Source organism: Rhinatrema bivittatum, chromosome 13 (genome assembly GCF_901001135.1).
Source record: "Rhinatrema bivittatum chromosome 13, aRhiBiv1.1, whole genome shotgun sequence".
In the NCBI taxonomy this organism is placed as follows: domain Eukaryota; kingdom Metazoa; phylum Chordata; class Amphibia; order Gymnophiona; family Rhinatrematidae; genus Rhinatrema; species Rhinatrema bivittatum.
The window spans coordinates 82,343,509-82,362,558 of NC_042627.1; the positions used below are offsets into that span (position 1 = coordinate 82,343,509).

General features: G+C 48.0%; 1 protein-coding gene across 1 annotated transcript in view; it reads left to right on the forward strand.

Moving 5' to 3' along the window:
* Window positions 1–7,256: 7,256 nt before the first annotated feature.
* LOC115074851 (spatacsin-like) overlaps window positions 7,257–19,050 on the forward strand; it is an 87,723-nt gene continuing 75,929 nt past the window's right edge. The window contains 3 exon segments of the mRNA XM_029574775.1: window positions 7,257–7,357; window positions 11,842–11,987; window positions 14,044–14,187. Of these exon segments, the coding sequence (XP_029430635.1) occupies window positions 11,919–11,987; window positions 14,044–14,187 (213 nt within the window). The 5' untranslated portion in view covers window positions 7,257–7,357; window positions 11,842–11,918.

Genomic DNA, 19,050 nt, shown 5'->3' on the forward strand with positions numbered 1-19,050 from the left:
CCCAGACACCAGCAGCCACCATATTTCTCATTTTCTGCTTGGAACTTGAAAATTCGTCACAACTATTGTTGTTAGCATTAGGGAACGACATCATTTATCACTCAAGACAACTTACCTTCCAGCTGCAGACCGTTCACTTCCAGAGCTCATCCTGGACTGGTCTGGTATAACTTAGATGAGTCTTTGTCCCAGACGGGAGAAAAGGCAGGCAGTTGTCAGTACTTCTGTTCCAGATCCAGTCTGCAATGCCTGGAGAATGAAGGACGAGACTGTACTGCTGCCTTCCAAGTGTCCCTGTAAACACCGCTCTACCGTAAGAGATGCATTGTTTCTTCTGTATTCCTGCACTCCTTCTTCCGAAACCCTGGGAATGAGAGAGTCTGGTTCAAACGGACCTGCTGGGCATTAAGTGGGAGCCAGTCTGCTGGTTACATTTTCCTTTGAAAAACATTAGGTCTGGATGCAGACAGGAAGGTGTTTGCAATTCCAAATCCTTCTTGCCAGGCACATAGGCAGCGAGACAACTGCTTTTAGGGTGAAATCCTTAAGAAGACACCACCCTTAATGGTTCAAAAGGGGCCCTCCGGACCAAATTAAGATTCCAGGAAGGAAAAGTGGCCTAATGTGCTTTTACCTTTTATTTATTTATGTGAAGCTTTTCTATACCGGCATTAGTATGCAAACATCATACCGCTTTACATTGCAACTAATAGACTGAAAATACAGTCAACAGGGAGGGAGTAATTACAGAGTGCAGAAAGTATTGAAAATTAAAAACATTAAATTTACAAATGGTAACAGGCTAATTACAAAAGTCTATATACAATGTAAGTACCATTTATATGGGGACTGTTCGTGAAGTTAGAAGGGGAAACGAACAACATCCGGGTGCATGGAGCGCGATAGCTGCTCTCTTTACATGTGGACTGTATGGGACCCCCACACGTATGTGCACACGCATACGTTTGAAAATCAGAGCATATGTATAAATTCCAGTCCCGCCTAGAATATGCGCAGATGTGCATACAAAATCATCTCTGTGGTGCCAGCCACAGCAATTTCCAATTAAAACTGGATTTTATGCCTTTAGGTGTTCCTGATAGGTTCAACAAATGCTGAAAGATGTCACTAATCATCGGTTTCTCCTTTAGTCCATGACTGCTGGACTCATCCTTTGACGTGCAGCTGTGAGGCTTCGAGCCAGTTAAGGGTATAGACAAGTCCGTATTCTTGTCCATATACATGAAGTGACTGTAACAGTACTGTAACTGAGCTAGACTTTTCATAAACAGAGAGATGTTCATACATCAAATGTATTCACTTCAAACTGCAGGATCCCTTACTGTTCACTTTCCTTTTTCTTCATTTGCTCAGCTCAGATCTCTGACTGCAGCACGGGAAGCCATGCAGCCACAAAAAGCTTAAGCATTATATTGGTCATGTGCTTGAACACACAGAAATAAAGGTCAATGATTAAATTGTGGGTGAGATCTTTTTATGTTTTGTTTAACTTTCTCTCTATTAGTTTCACATACAGTGGCTTGCAGAAGTATCTGACTCCCTAAAAAGTCAGCAGACACTTACACAGATTGTTCCAGACAGTATGTTTATTGGAAACCAGTGTGCTCTTAAAGTAAATTTCCAAAGTCACAAGTCATTATTTCTCTGCATTTTTTTGTAATATAAAATTAAAGACTAAAAAGTGCTGTTTGCATAAGTATTCAGCCCCTTCAGACTGGTACTTGGTAGAACCACTTTTTGCTGCAGTATCAGGTTTAAGTCTGTCGGGGCAGGTTTCTACCAGCTTTGCACACTGTTGGGAGTGATTTTTGCCAATCTTCCTGGCAGATTTGCTCCAGGTTGTTCAAGTTGGTTGGATGATGCTTATGGACTGCTGCAATTTTCAAATAGTGCCACAGATTCTCGATTAGATTGACATCTGGATTTTGACTTGGCCGATGTAGAGCATTCCCCTTTCTGTTGTTCAACCAATCCTGTGTTGCTTTGGCCTTGTGCTTGGGATCATCGTCCTGCTGAAAGGTGAACTTTATCCCAAGTTTTAGTTTTTTTAGCAGACTGAAGCAGACTGTCTTGCAGTTGCACCGTCCATCTGTCCTTCAGTTTTAACAAGATGCCCAGTCCCTGCGAGGAAAATCATCCCCACCGCATGATGCTGTCACCCCCATACTTACAGTTGGGATGGTGTTTGCTGAGGAATGGGCAGTGTTAGGTTCGTGCCGCACATACCGTTTTGAATTATGGCCAAAAAGCTCCATTTTCCTAGCGTGTAGCCAGATGGACTCAGGACCAGTGGGTTATGTGCTCCCCTGCTAGCAGATGGAGACTGAATCGGGTTTCAAAGCTGACGTCACCCTAGATCCCCCTGCACTGACCTCAGCCATTCAGTATCTCTCCGTCTCCTAGCAGATGTGCCCCCTAAATCAATCTTACTCTGTTTTTTCAAAAGAAACCATTTCATTCTTTACTGTGTCTCTCTAACAGCATCTGGAAATAAAACCTTCTTTAGGCCTAAAGATTGTGCTATCGTCCGTTGCTTATCAGATTCCTGAGCAAATGCAACTTTCCCTGATTTCAGATCAAATTTGTCAGGGGAAATTGCTGGTTTACTCTCATCTGAAGCTGAAGAAACCTTATTACAATCCAGCAAAGAATAACTTTAGAACCCTTCAAAGAAACAGCTCCGTCGGCGAAGTTTAAAGGACATGTAGGAAAATTAAGGAAACTTAAATTCAGTCTTCTTGAAAAATTACCCAAGGTTTCTAATTTCTGATATAATACTTGATTATCCTTAATGAGGACAACATTACATTCATGCAGTGTTTAACTTCTTGGGCATCCAAATGGCAGATGAAATTTAATGTGGACAAGTGCAAGGTGTTGCATATAGGGAAAAATAACCCATGCTATAGTTACACAATGTTAGGTTCCATATTAGGAGCTACCACCCAAGAAAGAGATCTAGGCGTCATAGTAGATAATACATTGAAATCATCAGCTCAGTGTGCTGCAGCAGTCAAAAAAGCAAATAAAATGTTAGGAATTATTAGGAAGGGAATGGTTAATAAAACGGAAAATGTCATAATGCCTCTATATCGCTCCATGGTGAGACCACACCTTGAATACTGTGTACAATTCTGGTCGCCGTATCTCAAAAAGATATAGTTGCAATGGAGAAGGTACAGAGAAGGGCAACCAAAATGATAAAGGGGATGGAACAGCTCCCCTATGAGGAAAGGCTGAAGAGGTTAGGGCTGTTCAGCTTGGAGAAGAGACGGCTGAGGGGGGATATCATAGAGGTCTTTAAGATCATGAGAGGTCTTGAATGAGTAGATGTGACTCGGTTATTTACACTTTCGAATAATAGAAGGACTAGGGGGCATTCCATGAAGTTAGCAAGTTCACATTTAAGACTAATCGGAGAAAATTCTTTTTCACTCAACGCACAATAAATCTCTGGAATGTTGTTGCCAGAGGATGTAGGTTAGTGCAGTTAGTGTAGCTGGGTTCAAAAAAGGTTTGGATAAGTTCTTGAAAGAGAAGTCCATTAACTGCTATTATCAAGTTTACTTAGGGAATAGTCACTGCTATTAATTGCATCAGTAGCATGGGATCTTCTAGGTGTTTGGGTAATTGCCTCAGGTTCTTGTGGCCTGGTTTGGCCTCTGTTGGAAACAGGATGTCTGGGCTGATGGACCCTTGGTCTGACCCAGCAATGGCAATTTCTTATGTTTCTTATGTTCTTATGAATCTTTTCACCCTGATCTTGAATTAACTGAGATGTGCCACCACACAAGAAACCCTAACATGGAATCAATTCTAGAAGAAATAATTTCCAGGCTGACGATAGCTGTCTGCAATACATCTAATGTTATCACTGCAGGGCTTTTCCAGTGATGAATGACACCCTGGGAGTGAACAAAAACACACACCCCACCCAGGTTAGGAAGAAGAGTAGCAGTCCCAGCTGGGGTAATGAATCAACCTGCGGAGGTGATGGGCTGTCAGGACTTGGAGAGACCACGATCTCACTGAGAACGGAGCCCACAAGCCCCCTAGTTCCTCTGGTCCTATTTCTGCTTGGTGATGCATAAAAAGCTTCTAGTTTTGGGCTAGGAAGAAGGGAAAGGTACAGCTGCAATGGATGGGGGATTGCGCAGAGTACCTTTTTTCTTCTTACCCATCACTTATCCCCCAAAGATACAAGACAACACAGAGAATTCCCAAATTCAATCCTAGTAGCTAGCTCCTTTTGGCGCACTGGTGGCAGTGCAACTGCTAGTGCTGCCTAGATGTCCTCCGATGACAGAGGGCTCTTCCCTTCAGCTCTCGCCTATGAAATACATTTGTGATAAGCTCTGCTTCCTTTGGCATTGAGCAGAGCTCTGAAAGCTGGTCACAAATGTACTAAGGTAATACAATAAAACGGTCTCATCTATAACTTGTTTAACTTTTATTTATGTAAAAAAAAAAATAGAATCAAACAAATCTCATCAGTTTGTTTGTTTGCATCTCTAGTGGCTGCACACTGCCTGAACTGGCAATGCATCTTGACAAACCAAATGTTGCTTACAATATGTGTGCTCACCTGAGGCTCCCTCTCTTTCATTATAGACCTGCGTGTGCTCACCCGAGGCTCCTCTCTTCCTTTTCATTATACACCTGCGTGTGCACACCCGAGGCTCCTCTCTTCCTTCATTATACACCTGCGTGTGCTCACCCGAGGCTTCTCTCTTTCTTTCATTATAGACCTGCATGTGCTCACCCGAGGCTCTCTCTTTCTTTCATTATAGACCTGCGTGTGCTCACCCGAGGCTCCTCTTTCCTTTCATTATACACCTGCGTGTGCTCACCCGAAGCTCCTCGTTTCATTATAGACCTGCGTGTGCTCACACGAGGCTCCTTTCCTTTCATTATAGACCTGCGTGTGCACACCCGAGGCTCTTCTCTTCCTTTCATTATACACCTGCGTGTGCACACCCGAGGATCCTCTCTTCCTTTCATTATACACCTGCGTGTGCTCACCCGAAGCGCCTCTATACCTTCATTATAGACCTGCGTGTGCTCCCCCGAAGCTCCTCTACCTTTCATTATACACCTGCGTGTGCTCACCGAGGCTCTCTCTTCCTTTCATTATAGACTTGCGTGTGCTCACCCGAGGCTCCTCTCTTCCTTTCATTATAGACCTGCGTGTGCTCACCCGAGGCTCCTCTCTTTCATTATAGACCTGCGTGTGCTCACCCGAGGCTCCTCTTCTTCCTTTTATTATACACCTGCGTGTGCTCACCCGAGGCTCCTCTCTTCCTTTCATATACACCTGCTGTGTGCTCACCCGAGGCTCCTCTCTTCCTTTCATTATAGACCTGCGTGTGCTCACCCGAGGCTCTCCTCTTTCATTTCATTATAGACCTGCGTGTGCTCACCCGAGGCTCCTCTCTTTCATTATAGACCTGCGGTGTGCTCACCCGAGGCTCCTCTCTTTCCTTTTATTATACACCTGCGTGTGCTCTACCCGAGGCTTCTCTCTTCCTTTCATTATACCACCTGCGTGTGCTCGCCCGAGGCTCCTCTCTTCCTTTCATTATACACCTGCGTGTGCTCACCCGAGGCTCCTCTCTTCCTTTCATTATAGACCTGCGTGTGCTCACCCGAGGCTCCTCTCTTCCTTTCATTATAGACGTGCGTGTGCTCACCCGAGGCTCCTCTCTTCCTTTCATTATAGACGTGCGTGTGCTCACCCGAGGCTCCTCTCTTCCTTTCATTATAGACCTGCGTGTGCTCACCCGAGGCTCCTCTCTTCCTTTCATTATAGACCCTGCGTGTGCTCACCCGAGGCTCCTCTCTTCCTTTCATTATACACCTGCGTGTGCTCACCCGAGGCTCCTCTCTCCTTTCATTATAGACCTGCGTGTGCTCACCCGAGGCTCCTCTCTTCCTTTCATTATAGACCTGCGTGTGCTCACCCGAGGCTCCTCTCTTCCTTTCATTATAGACCTGCGTGTGCTCACCCGAGGCTCCTCTTCCTTTCATCTATAGACCTGCGTGTGCTCACCCGAGGCTCCTCTCTTTCATTATAGACCTGCGTGTGCTCACCCGAGGCTCCTCTCTTCCTTTCATTATAGACCTGCGTGTGCTCACCCGAGGCTCCTCTTCCTTTCATTATAGACCTGCGTGTGCTCACCCGAGGCTCCTCTCTTTCATTATAGACCTGCGTGTGCTCACCCGAGGCTCCTCTCTTCCTTTCATTATACACCTGCGTGTGCTCACCCGAGGGCTCCTCTCTTCCTTTCATTATAGACGTGCGTGTGCTCACCCGAGGCTCCTCTCTTCCTTTCATTATAGACCTGCGTGTGCTCACCCGAGGCTCCTCTCTTCCTTTCATTATAGACCCTGCGTGTGCTCACCCGAGGCTCCTCTCTTCCTTTCATTATAGACCTGCGTTATGCTCACCTGAAGCTCCTCTCTTTCATTATAGACCTGCGTGTGCTCACCTGAAGCTCCTCTCTTTCTTTGAAGTTAGACATGCCAGTGCTCATCTGATCCTTATCTCTTGACAGGTATGGTGTGTTCATTCAGTCTGAAATGGAAGATTTTGAGCAGCTGCTTCTCAGGCTCAAGCTGTGCTGGGCGAGTAATGCAAAGAGCACATCCTGTCCCTCAGTGCTGGGGCAGGTGAGAGATTGGATTTCCACAGCCATTTCATCCTCTATTGCTTGGAGCGTAGCCTGCAGCAGCTTCTGTACGCACATCTGGATTATTACAGGTACGTCTCACTGAATGACTGCTTGTGGCCCTGGGGGAGGGGCACATTCTGCTGGGTCTGGCTGCTTGGCAGGTGAAGGTTTGAACATGTTTTGTTTGAGCTGATGCCCTTCTCTCTGGCCCGTTGAGTCCTATTGCTCTAGCAGTTGATGAAGGCATGGATTTTAGTTCTGACACTGTTTCATTGTCCTCCAGTTTTGAGTTTTCATGAGCGAGCCAGCTGTATTTGGAGTTAGGTTTTGGTTGTGATGTATTTTATTGGACCAAGATAAGAATATTCCAAAGATACTGACATCCTTGATTTCTTCTCCTCTTCTGGTGGGTTTTCAGTACAGTTTTGGTGCTGCTACAGATGTGTTTAGCGTATTCTAGCACCCAGTGCGACTGTGAGCACGCTCAGCTGCCACCTTCCAACAGCAACAAGCCTATTAGTCTTCTCTAAGAGGGGGTTGTCTTTTTTTTTTTTTCAGTTTAACACCTTCTAATTGTCCAATTTTGAGCAGCAAAGAACTATATGAAGCACACCCTTGGTTTGAATTTTTGGTCCAGATTCGAGGGGTTGCCAGTAATCCGAGAGGTAAGGGAAGACTGGGACAGACATTAGGGGGAGGGGACAACCAGCAGGAGAACGAAAGTGATAATGCCTATGTACAGGGCAGCGATGAGATCTTACCTAATATGATAATGACTTCAAGGCTGGAGGTGGCCAGAGAGAGGCTACCCAAATGGTGCGGAGTTTGCACCAAAAGTCATGGGAGATGAAACTTAAGGACCTAAGTATTAGGGATGGGCATTTGTTTTAGGTAAGAACCCTTGATCCTGTTTCCAACAGAGGTCAATCCAGGCCATAAGAACCTGGCAAGTCCCCAAAACTAAGTCTATTCCATGTAACCATTGCTAATAATAGCAGTGGCTATTCTCTAAGTGAACTTAATTAATAGCAGGTAATGGACTTCTCCTCCAAGAACTTATCCAATCCTTTTTTAAACACAGCTATACTAACTGCAACTGACCAGTAGTAGTTTTATGAATGTACACTTTTATGAGATTCAATTTGATTTATGCATATAAGTAAAGATTAATAGCAAAACCTGATTTTATGTCCTTAAAAAATTGAAAACTTACATAAAATTACATTTTATTCACATAATATACACACATAAGCAACAAAAGCCAAATGAAAGGGGAAAAAATGCACGAAAAAAAAAGCCAAAATGAATGAAAGGTCGGAACATTTTATTTTTGCTGGAACAAATGAATGGCACAAACCAAAGCATTTTTGTGTCCATCCCTACTAAATATGTACACCCTAGAGGAGAAGGACAAGGATGGGCTGTATCAGCCATTCTGTTAGTGCCCATTTTCAGAATTCTCTCTGCTCTCTGTGAGTTGTAAGATCTACGCGGAGTCCAGATTCCATGGCCTTTAATGAGGGTTCTACGAGCAGCACTTCTTGATCGCACCCTGTATAGGGAAGCTTGGGTACATCCCAGGAGTCTGAACTGATCTAGGAATGAATAGGAAAGGATCCTTAGCTGTGGGGGAGTGAGGGGTAAAGCCTGGGATAAGCACAGAGGAGCCCTAGCTGTGAGGGAGTGAGAGGTAAAGCCTGGGATAAGCACAGAGGATCCTTAGCTGTGGGGGGAGTGAGGGGTAAAAGCCGGGAATAAGCACAGAGGATCCTAGCTGTGGGGGGGAGTGAGGGGTAAGCGCTGGATAAGCACAGAGGATCCTTAGCTGTGAGGGAGGTGAGAGGTAAAGCCTGGGATAAGCACAGAGGATCCTTAGCTGTGGGAGGGAGTCAGGGGTAAAGCCTGGATAAGCACAGAGGATCCTTAGCTGTGAGGGAGTGAGGGGTAAGACTGGGATAGCACAGAGGATCCTTAGCTGTGAGGGAGTGAGTGGGTAAAGACTGTGGGATAAGCACAGAGGGTCCTTAGCCGTGAGGGAGGGAGAGGTAAAGCCTGGGATAAGCACAGAGGATCCTTAGCTGTGGGGGAGTGAGAGGTAAAGCCTGGGATAAGCACAGAGGATCCTTAGCTGTGGAGAAGTGAGGGGTAAAGCCTGGGATAAGCACAGAGGATCCTTAGCTGTGAGGGAGTGAGAGGTAAAGCCTGGGATAAGCACAGAGGATCCTTAGCTGTGGGGGAGTGAGGGGGTAAAGCCTGGATAAGCACAGAGGATCCTTAGCTGTGAGGGAGTGAGAGGTAAGCCTGGGATAAGCACAGAGGGATCCTTAGCTGGTGGGGGAGTGAAGGGTAAAGCCTGGATAAAGCCAGAGGATCCTTAGCTGTGAGGGAGTGAGGGGTAAAGCCTGGGATAAGCACAGAGGATCCTTAGCTGTGGGGAGTGGAGGGGTAAAGCCTGGGATAAGCACAGAGGATCCTTAGCTGATAGGGGTAAAGCCTGGGATAAGCACAGAGGATCCTTAAGCTTGTGGGGGAGTGAGGGGTTAAAGACTGGGATAAGCACAGAGGATCCTTATCTTGAGGGAGTGAGGGGTAAAGCCTGGGATAAGCACAGAGGATCCTTAGCTGAGAGGGGTAAAGCCTGGTAATAAGCACAGAGGATCCTTAGCTGTGGGGGAGTGAAGGGTAAAGCCTGGGATAAGCACAGAGGATCCTTAGGCTGTGAGGGAGTGAGAGGTAAAGCCTGGGATAAGCACAGAGGATCCTTAGCTGTGGGGGAGTGAGGGGGTAAAGCCTGGGATAAGCACAGAGGATCCTGAGCTGTGAGGGAGTGAGGGGGTAAAGCCTGGGATAAGCACAGAGGATCCTTAGCTGTGAGGGAGTGAGAGGTAAAGCCTGGGATAAGCACAGAGGATCCTTAGCTGTGAGGGAGTGAGGGTAAAGCCTGGGATAAGCACAGAGGATCCTTAGCTGTGGGGGGAGTGAGGGGTAAAGACTGGGATAAGCACAGAGGATCCTTAGCTGTGAGGAGTGAGGGGTAAAGACTGGGATAAGCACAGAGGATCCTTAGCTGTGGGGGAGTGAGGGGTAAAGCCTGGGATAAGCACAGAGGATCCTGAGCTGTGAGGGAGTGAGGGGTAAAGCCTGGGATAAGCACAGAGGATCCTTAGCTGTGAGGGAGTGAGAGGTAAAGCCTGGGATAAGCACAGAGGATCCTTAGCTGTGAGGGAGTGAGGGTAAAGCCTGGGATAAGCACAGAGGATCCTTAGCTGTGAGGGAGTGAGGGGTAAAGCCTGGGATAAGCACAGAGGATCCTTAGCTTTGAGGGAGTGAGAGGGTAAAGCCTGGATAAGCACAGAGGATCCTTAGCTGTGAGGGAGTGAGGGGTAAAGCCCTGGGATAAGCACAGAGGATCCTTAGCTGTGAGGGAGTGAGGGGTAAAGCCTGGGATAAGCACAGAGGATCCTAGCTGTGAGGGAGTGAGGGGTAAAGCCTGGGATAAGCACAGAGGATCCTTAGCTGTGAGGGAGTGAGGGGTAGAGCCTGGGATAAACACAGAGGATCCTTAGCTGTGAGGGAGTGAGGGGTAGAGCCTGGGATAAACACAGATGATCCTTAGCTGTGAGGGAGTGAGAGGTAAAGCCTGGGATAAGCACAGAGGATCCTTAGCTGTGAGGGAGTGAGGGTAAAGCCTGGGATAAGCACAGAGGATCCTTAGCTGTGGGGGGAGTGGAGGGTAAAGCCTGGGATAAGCACAGAGGATCCTTAGCTGTGAGGGAGTGAGAGGTAAAGCCTGGGATAAGCACAGAGGATCCTTAGCTGTGAGGGAGTGAGGGGTAAAGACTGGGATAAGCACAGAGGATCCTTAGCTGTGAGGGAGTGAGGTGTAAAGCCTGGGATAAGCACAGAGGATCCTTAGCTGTGGGGGGAGTGAGAGGTAAAGACTGGGATAAGCACAGAGGATCCTTAGGTGTGGGGGGAGTGAGAGGTAAAGACTGGGATAAGCACAGAGGATCCTTAGCTGTGAGGGAGTGGGGGGGTAAAGCCTGGGATAAGCACAGAGGATCCTTAGCTGTGGGGGAGTGAGAGGTAAAGACTGGGATAAGCACAGAGGATCCTTAGCTGTGGGGGAGTGAGAGGTAAAGACTGGGATAAGCACAGAGGATCCTTAGCTGTGGGGGAGTGAGAGGTAAAGACTGGGATAAGCACAGAGGATCCTTAGCTGTGGGAGGGAGTGAGGGGTAAAGCTTGGGATAAGCACAGAGGATCCTTAGCTGTGGGAGGGAGTGAGGGGTAAGCCTGGGATAAGCACAGAGGATCCTTAGCTGTGAGGGAGTGAGGGGTAAAGCCTGGGATAAGCACAGAGGATCCTTAGCTGTGAGGGAGTGAGGGGTAAAGCCTGGGATAAGCACAGAGGATCCTTAGCTGTGGGGGAGTGAGGGGTAAAGCCTGGGATAAGCACAGAGGATCCTTAGCTGTGGGGGAGTGAGGGGTAAAGCCTGGGATAAGCACAGAGGATCCTTAGCTGTGGGGGAGTGAGAGGTAAAGCCTGGGATAAGCACAGAGGATCCTTAGCTGTGGGGGAGTGAGGGGTAAAGCCTGGGAGTAGCACAGAGGATCCCTTGTGGTGAACGAGAGAGTGGAAAGGTTGGACATTGTGTCATGAGTGAGTGTGGGTGTACTAGATGGGTTTAGTGGACCTTTCTTGCTACCTTATTCTGTGACATGGTAGGAACAGGTTTGAGCAGTTGCAGTACTGCAAACAACCCACCCTTCATGCCCTCAAGAGTAAAGTGAGAGTTGATATAAACAAAATAAAGGGCAGAGAAAGTAACAACAACCCAGCAATACTGTAGCCCCTAGGGTGGCCTTGTTTCTTCCAGCAGTTTCAACTTCCCAGGAGCCAACATCTGTCCAGGTGTGCACGCTGTGTGGTAGACAACAGCAGCAACTGAGCAGACCCAGCAGACTGTCATTTTGTACCATGTACTGCGAGAGAAGCTCCTGAGATAGAGTGGCTTCTCCAGTTATGTAGCCTTCTGTTCAGAGCCAGTGCCTGAGGAAGCTGGCGGTGTTTAGAAGTGAAGTTAACCTTTGCAGTACTTGTGAAGTCCTTGCATTTGTTTTTTAATAAAGAAATCTTTTCCCCTAGATGCGCAGCTGATATTCCAGGCCAGCCTTGCGAATGCTCAGATTCTGATTCCTAGCAGCCAGGCTGCGGTTAGCAGCATGCTTTTGGAAGGACACACCCTTCTTGCATTGGCAACCACTGTGTATGCCCCTGGAGGGATGAATCAGGTAATGTGTGAGACCGACCGTGTGTGTGTGGGCTGCTTCTGGCCAGGTTTGCTGAATGCAGTACCTTCTCACCTTCTGGGATGAGAGAGCAGAGTAAAGTAAATGGAGTGCTGGCCCCCATGGAGGAAGCCCCCCAGGTCAGCTGGGCTTCCTGTGCAGCCACTATTCACAGCCCCCTGATACAGAGTCCTGGTGCATGCTCCAGCCTCAGCCCTGAGCAGACTAGGGACAGGGGGAGGAAAGGTTCAGCTCTGGCCCTGCCTAGCTGGGAACGCATTGTCCCAGCAGTACAAACCTGTAGAAGGAAGAGCTGATGTCCTGCATCTTGTACAGAATACCATGGCACATTTGCTTTCACCCTCCCCAGTTTACTGCTTTTCTCAGTTCGAAGAAAGAGCTTGGATCCCCATTGGCTGAATCCTCTGTAATGGAATAAGACCTGTTTGTGCCCTAAATGAAGGATTTACTATTTTGAGCCTATTCATGCTACTTTTTTTTTTCTGTGTAATTCTACTCAGTAGCATTGGAATTGTAATCATATTTCAGGACTGGAGTTACATTTCCTAATTCTTTTTTGTTTATCCTTGGACTTGTTTCTGGCATATATCTGTTAATTTCCTTTTCAAGCCTTTCTTTGATATTTACTTTGTAAATCTATAAATAAATACAATTTTCAGAAGTATGTCTAGGCCCTTATTCATTTAGATAGCTAACGTAATAGTTATCCGTCTAAATGGCTTTTCCAGCTATATTCAGCCCTTATCCGAGTAAATCCTAGCCGGATAAGTTGGGGGTGTTTCGGGGAGAAGCAGAGTTAGCTGCATACGTTAACTGGCAAACTCCAATATTGGGAGATAGTTGGTTACCTCTAGTTGGGCTGTAGGGCTGTGCTCACTTTAAGATAGCCCGGTATATCCAGCTAACTAGCACAGCCACAGAGTGGCTGAATGTCGACCCCGTCGTGTCTATCTTTCTACCAAGGACAGTGAGTTTGCTGCTTAACTTTCTACCATGTAGAGGTTGTGTCAGCTTTATTGAATTGTACAGTTTGACCGGGTACCTAAATGTTTGTCCAGAATTGTATATACGAGCTCCTCTGCTTTGTGCATTTTGCTACAAATGTAGAAAAGATTTTTCCCATTTAGAGTATGGGATAGATACTTAGGGGCGGATTTTCAGAGCCCTGCTCGCGTAAATCCGCCCAAAACCGGGCGGATTTACGCGAGCAGGGCCCTGCGCGCCGGGAAGCCTATTTTACATAGGCCTCCCGGCGTGCGCAGAGCCCCGGGACTCGCGTACGTCCCGGGGTTCTCGGAGGGGGGCGTGTCGGGGGGCGGGGCCGGAGCGCGCGGCGTTGCGGGGGCGTGTCGGCAGCGTTTTGGGGGCGGGTACGGGGCGTGGCTACGGCCCGGGGGCGTGGCCGCGCCCTCCGTACCCGCCCCCAGGTCGCGGCCCGGCGCGCAGCAGGCCCGCTGGCGCGCGGGGATTTACGTCTCCCTCCGGGAGGCGTAAATCCCCCGACAAAGGTAAGGGGGGGGGTGTAGACAGGGCCGGGTGGGTGGGTTAGGTAGGGGAAGGGAGGGTAAGGTGAGGGGAGGGCAAAGGAAAGTTCCCTCCGAGGCCGCTCCGATTTCGGAGCGGCCGTGGAGGGAACGGGGGGAGGCAGCGCGGCTCGGCGCGCGCAGGCTATACAAAATCGATAGCCTTGCGCGCGCCGATCCAGGATTTTAGTGGATACGCGCGGCTCCGCGCGTATCCACTAAAATCCAGCGTACTTTTGCTTGAGTCTGATGCGCAAGCAAAAGTAGGCTGATCGCGCTTCTTTTAAAATCTACCCCTTAGTGCACAGGCCCTTAACAGCTTCAACTTTCCAGCAGTAGCTTAAGATGTGTTGTACGAGCCAGGTCGTGTGCTCGTCCCTTGTTTCTCTTTGCCTGGCACGGGACTCACCCAGCCGGACAGCAGGGCTGTAGGAGAAGGTGTTTCTTCACCTGCTTGTAAATGTGAAACCACAGAGCTGCTGAACCCTTCTTGGGAACCTGTGCTTTTCCCACAGGTATTTGGTCAGAAGGAGGAGACTGAGACGGATCCACAGCTGTTAAAAATGGCATTGGCTCCTTACCCCAAACTGAAAGCCGCGTTGTTTCCCCAGACCCAGGGCCTTCTTCCAGCTGACATCTCTCTCTATCATCTGATTCAGGTAGTGACACTTGCTTTATAATTCAGATTTATTGGGTTTTGTACACCGTCATTCGGTTTCGCCATCAGAACGGTTTACAGTAGTTAGAAAAGCGTTAGTTAGAAATCTTTTATGATGTTTATCAGAACGGTTGACAGTTTTGGTGATTGTGTGTTAGATATTACAGCATGCTGAGAGAAAAGAAAAATCAGGGAGGTAGATAGGAGGGTCTCTAGCTGGGAATTGTTATACATGAAGCACGCCAACACCTCTGGAGTGCAGTAACATACAGAGACCAGGAAAAAATCCACAGATTGCTTTTTAAAGCACCTCTGCCACTATTGTCCGAGTTTAGAAAGTTTATTTAATCAGACTCAACACCTGAGAACATGAGAGGAGGTGTGAAGTGTATCACTGAAGGAGAAATATCAGTGGCAGCACACACACATTATTTACCAAACGTTCACAATCAGAACTGTGCAGTTATAGAGAATTCAGCAAACTTCTTCCATTCTCTTGCCTTTTCCAAGACAGTGCTTGAGGTTGACAGAATGAGTCTCAGTCCCAGGATGTTAAACATGAAATTGTCATTGCAAATGTGTGATAAACCATAAGCCGTGGCAATGTTTCAGCAAAATCTGGGAGAATTTGTCTGTGTTGAAGAAAATTCTGAACGTTTTGAGCAGGAGGGAGTGGCTGAGTTTCTACTCCTCTGAGCGGTATCTGCTTTCAGCTGCAGCACTAGGGAGCAACTCAGCCTCTGTTCTGTGCATGCTGCTCTTCTGCACAGATACTGGAAGCAGTGTGAGAGCTCTGGTCTGTCCCTTCCCCTCTGCACAGGTACTGGAAGCAGTGAGAGAGCTCTGGTCTGTCCCTTCCCCTCTGCACAGATACTGGAAGCAGTGAGAGAGCTCGGGTCTGTCCCTTCCCCTCTGCACAGCTACTGGAAGCAGTGAGAGAGCTCTGGTCTGTCCCTTCCCCTCTGCACAGCTACTGGAAGCAGTGAGAGAGCTCTGGTCTGTCCCTTCCCCTCTGCACAGATACTGGAAGCAGTGTTAGAGCTCTGGTCTGTCCCTTCCCCTCTGCACAGGTACTGGAAGCAGTGAGAGAGCTCTGGTCTGTCCCTTCCCCTCTGCACAGGTACTGGAAGCAGGGTGAGAGCTCTGGTCTGTCCCTTCCCCTCTGCACAGGTACTGGAAGCAGTGAGAGAGCTCGGGTCTGTCCCTTCCCCTCTGCACAGGTACTGGAAGCAGTGAGAGAGCTCTGGTCTGTCCCTTCCCCTCTGCACAGGTACTGGAAGCAGTGTGAGAGCTCTGGTCTGTCCCTTCCCCTCTGCACAGGTACTGGAAGCAGTGAGAGAGCTCTGGTCTGTCCCTTCCCCTCTGCACAGGTACTGGAAGCAGGGTGAGAGCTCTGGTCTGACCCTTCCCCTCTGCACAGATACTGGAAGCAGTGAGAGAGCTCTGGTCTGTTCCTGTTCATACAAAGGTGAGTCCGGGCTCCCAAGTTTTGCCTCCCTGCCAGCAGAGAAGAAAATCTTTTCTGACACTGCTCCATATCCGAGCGTGCCACCTGCAGTCCCTCAGTATTTCTTTACTGCAGCAGATGGTAGAGGTGCAACCCCTGCAGTCTGGAGCATATTTAATAAATAAATAAATCCAAGAAGGAGAAGAGAGAAGTTTTGGAGTCCTCCCAGGGGCTTATTAGGTACCTGATGAGGCCACCCAGTGTAGCTGAGGCGGGTGAGAAGGGGTTGGTGACCTTTGCTAAGGCTTGCACCGAACACCATGGGGGGTTTCAGACAACTGGTGCTCCAATTCCCTCCTTCCTCTGGAGAGCCCTGTGGATCCAGCAATCAGTTCTGCCACTTTCAGGGAAGTATTCTTTATCTTCTTTCTTTATTTTATTTACAAATCTTTATATATCGTCATACGGTGGATTCCATGATAACGGTTTACAACATTTGCATAAAAGTTTCTAATCCAGTTTCAATTCCTAAATTCATACATAAGAGTACTACAATAAAAAAGAGAGAATAAAATATGTATAAAATATTAACTGCAAATAAAACGTATCCAAAATATAATAATAATTAAATAAAATGTGTTTGGGACAGTAAAGTTTAAAAAAATAAAAAAAGGTTCCACAGCTGTGACTGCAGGAGATCTGGGTTGCGACTGCCTCTCTTGGTGAGCAGGGATTGCTCAGCAGGCGTGGTGGTCTCAAGCGATGGCTGGGGGGATTCCTGGCGAGGCAGACCTTGGCGCCGGTGAAGAGTTACGTTAAAAGCTTGTGGAGAGCCGCATGTGCGACGCTCTAGTGATTGCTTATGCGCACCCACTGCGTCTCCAAGAGAGAGGACTGTTCAGGCAATGCTGGCTCAGGGTTGGGAGCACGTTCCCTGTCAGCGCAGAAATGGCAGCCATCTTGAGCAGTGTGAGCAGCTCCTGGGGAGGTGGGGATTCCCCTCCTCCCTTATTACCTGCCGTCTAAAATGCCACAGAGATGCAGGCAGCTTCTGAAGAAGGGGAATCCCACCTGGGGGAGGATTCTGAGGATCTCTTCAGAACTCGTGCTGCTCATGCATCGGGAGTATCAGGCTATAAAGGCAGCAGGGGAGAGGCAGCCTTGTTCTCAGAGTCTTCCACAAAGTTGCCTGCAGCCTACAAAGAGGCCTAAGGTGACTGAGAAAAAGCCATCTAGGTGGCTCCAGAGGGTTCTCGGCTTGGCTGGGTAGCCGCGCAATCCCAGAGGATTCAGAAGAGCTGGTAGTGGATTCCCCGGGAGCAGTCTGCTCCGGAATTGTCTGATCTGGAAGAAGTGCCAGTGGCCAAGGGGGATGACCCCAAGAACACTGGCTGTTTCGCAAAGATGAATTGTGACCTATGATTCCGCATGTGCTTGAGGAGCTGGGCATCAAAGTGCCACAGGAAGGGGGTGGATCCTGTCATGGTTGGCTTGAGAGGTCCTGCAAAGGCCTTTCCACAAGTCAGTGAAAAAGTTAATGATCAGAGAGTGGGATATTCCTCAGACCAGACTGAAGGCAAAATTGTATCCATTACCAGATGAGCTGCTCAGGTTTTTTATGCTTCTTCAGTGGTGTCCAAGGAAACCACCGTTCTAGTGACAGGGTCCACCACACTGAAAGATGTGCAGGACCAAAAGCTGGAAGTTCACCTTAAGAGGAATTTTGAGATTTCTGCTTTGGGTATCAGAATAGTGGATATGCAGCAGTGTTATGCAGAGAGCTTGTTTGTGCTGGGTTTGCAGTTGCAGACGAAGGAGATGTCATCGTCCTCCATGAAGCACACAGAATGCTTGGAGGAAGCGGTGGTCTATATGGTGGATGCCTCATGTGACTTTATTAGGACTTTCTCCGGAGTTATGATGTCAGCGGTTTTAGCAAGACCCTCCCATTGAAGAGCATGTTTAGGGAGGATTTAGTGCAGCTGGTGAAGCATCTGGGAGAGTCCAAGGGACATAAATTGTCATAGGACAAGTTGTAGGGGGAAAGAGATTCTCGGGCAGAATCTAGTCCTTTTGAAGTGGGTGAAAGCCAACCCGAGATACCCCTGGTCAAGGAACTGGGGGAGCTACATCTTCTCAATGAAATGAGACTGGTTCATGCTTCTCTTCTGGCTATTGGGGGGGACGGGGGACACAGTTGGCCTACTTTTATGAGGAGTTGGACCATCATAATGGACCAGTAGGTCTTGGGAGTGATAAAAGGTGACTATGCATTAGAATTTGCGTGCCCAGTGTGGGAAATCTTTATCATCTCTCCTTGTGCTACTTATGCCAAACAGGTAGCAATTTGCAACACGGTGGATCATTTGCAACAGCTAAGAGCAAAGGTGCTGGTTCCCTGAGAAGAATGGGGAAAAACGTCAGTATTCCATTTATTTTGTGGTTCTGAAAAAGGAAGGAATATTCAAATCAATTTTGGATATAAAGACAGTCGATGCGACCCTTAAGATACAATAGTTTTGAATGGAGATGCATTCCTGGTATTACTAGACCTCACAGAGGCATACCTACATATCTCGAGCACCAGAAGTTCCTGTGGTTTATGATTCTAGGAGACCAATTTCACTTTTATGCCCTTCCTTTCAGTTTGGTGACAGCGCTGTGTACATTCACCAAAATATTGTTGATAGTGGTAGTAGCCCTTCAGAAGGAAGGAGTACTAGTACTCCCATATCTGGTTGACTGGCTCATTTGGGCAAAGTCGGTGGACCTCTGTCAGCTGGTAGTACAGCGGGTCCTAGAGAGGTTGAGGGTTCTGGGCTGGATGGTGAACCTAGCAAAGAGCCATCAATGTCATCCCTATCCTTTTGAGTACTAGGGGACTGGCAAGGGGTTTCTTACGGAGGACAGAATGATGAAGCTGCAGAGTCATATTGGCTACCTGTTAGGAATTAAGGTGCCCAGAGTTTGGGACTGTTTGCAGGTCAGGGGGGTTTGTCATTGATGCCAGATCTAAATCCCTGGGCATTTGTACATATGTGGCCCCTTTGTTTAGTGCTCCCCTCCCATTGGATCCCGTTATTGGAGGAGTTCAAATTCCTCTTCCCCTCAGGGGGGAGTCTAGGAATGATCTTTCGTGATGTCTTAGTCATTCTGGAACGGGGGATGGAATTGGAAATCCTGGATTGGTTGATAGGGACTGTCAACGCCAGCCTTTCCGATTGGGGAGTGGTGTGTCAGGGCCAGACTGCTTAGGGTCAATGGGTAAAGAAGACGACATAATCTATGAATCGGTTAGAGATGAGTGGTGTGCTTAGCCTTGTTTTCCTTTCTGCCACGGTTACAAGGTTGGGTAGAGCGAGTTCTATTGGACAATGAAGCAACGGTGAGTTATATCAACCAACAGGGAGAGACCAA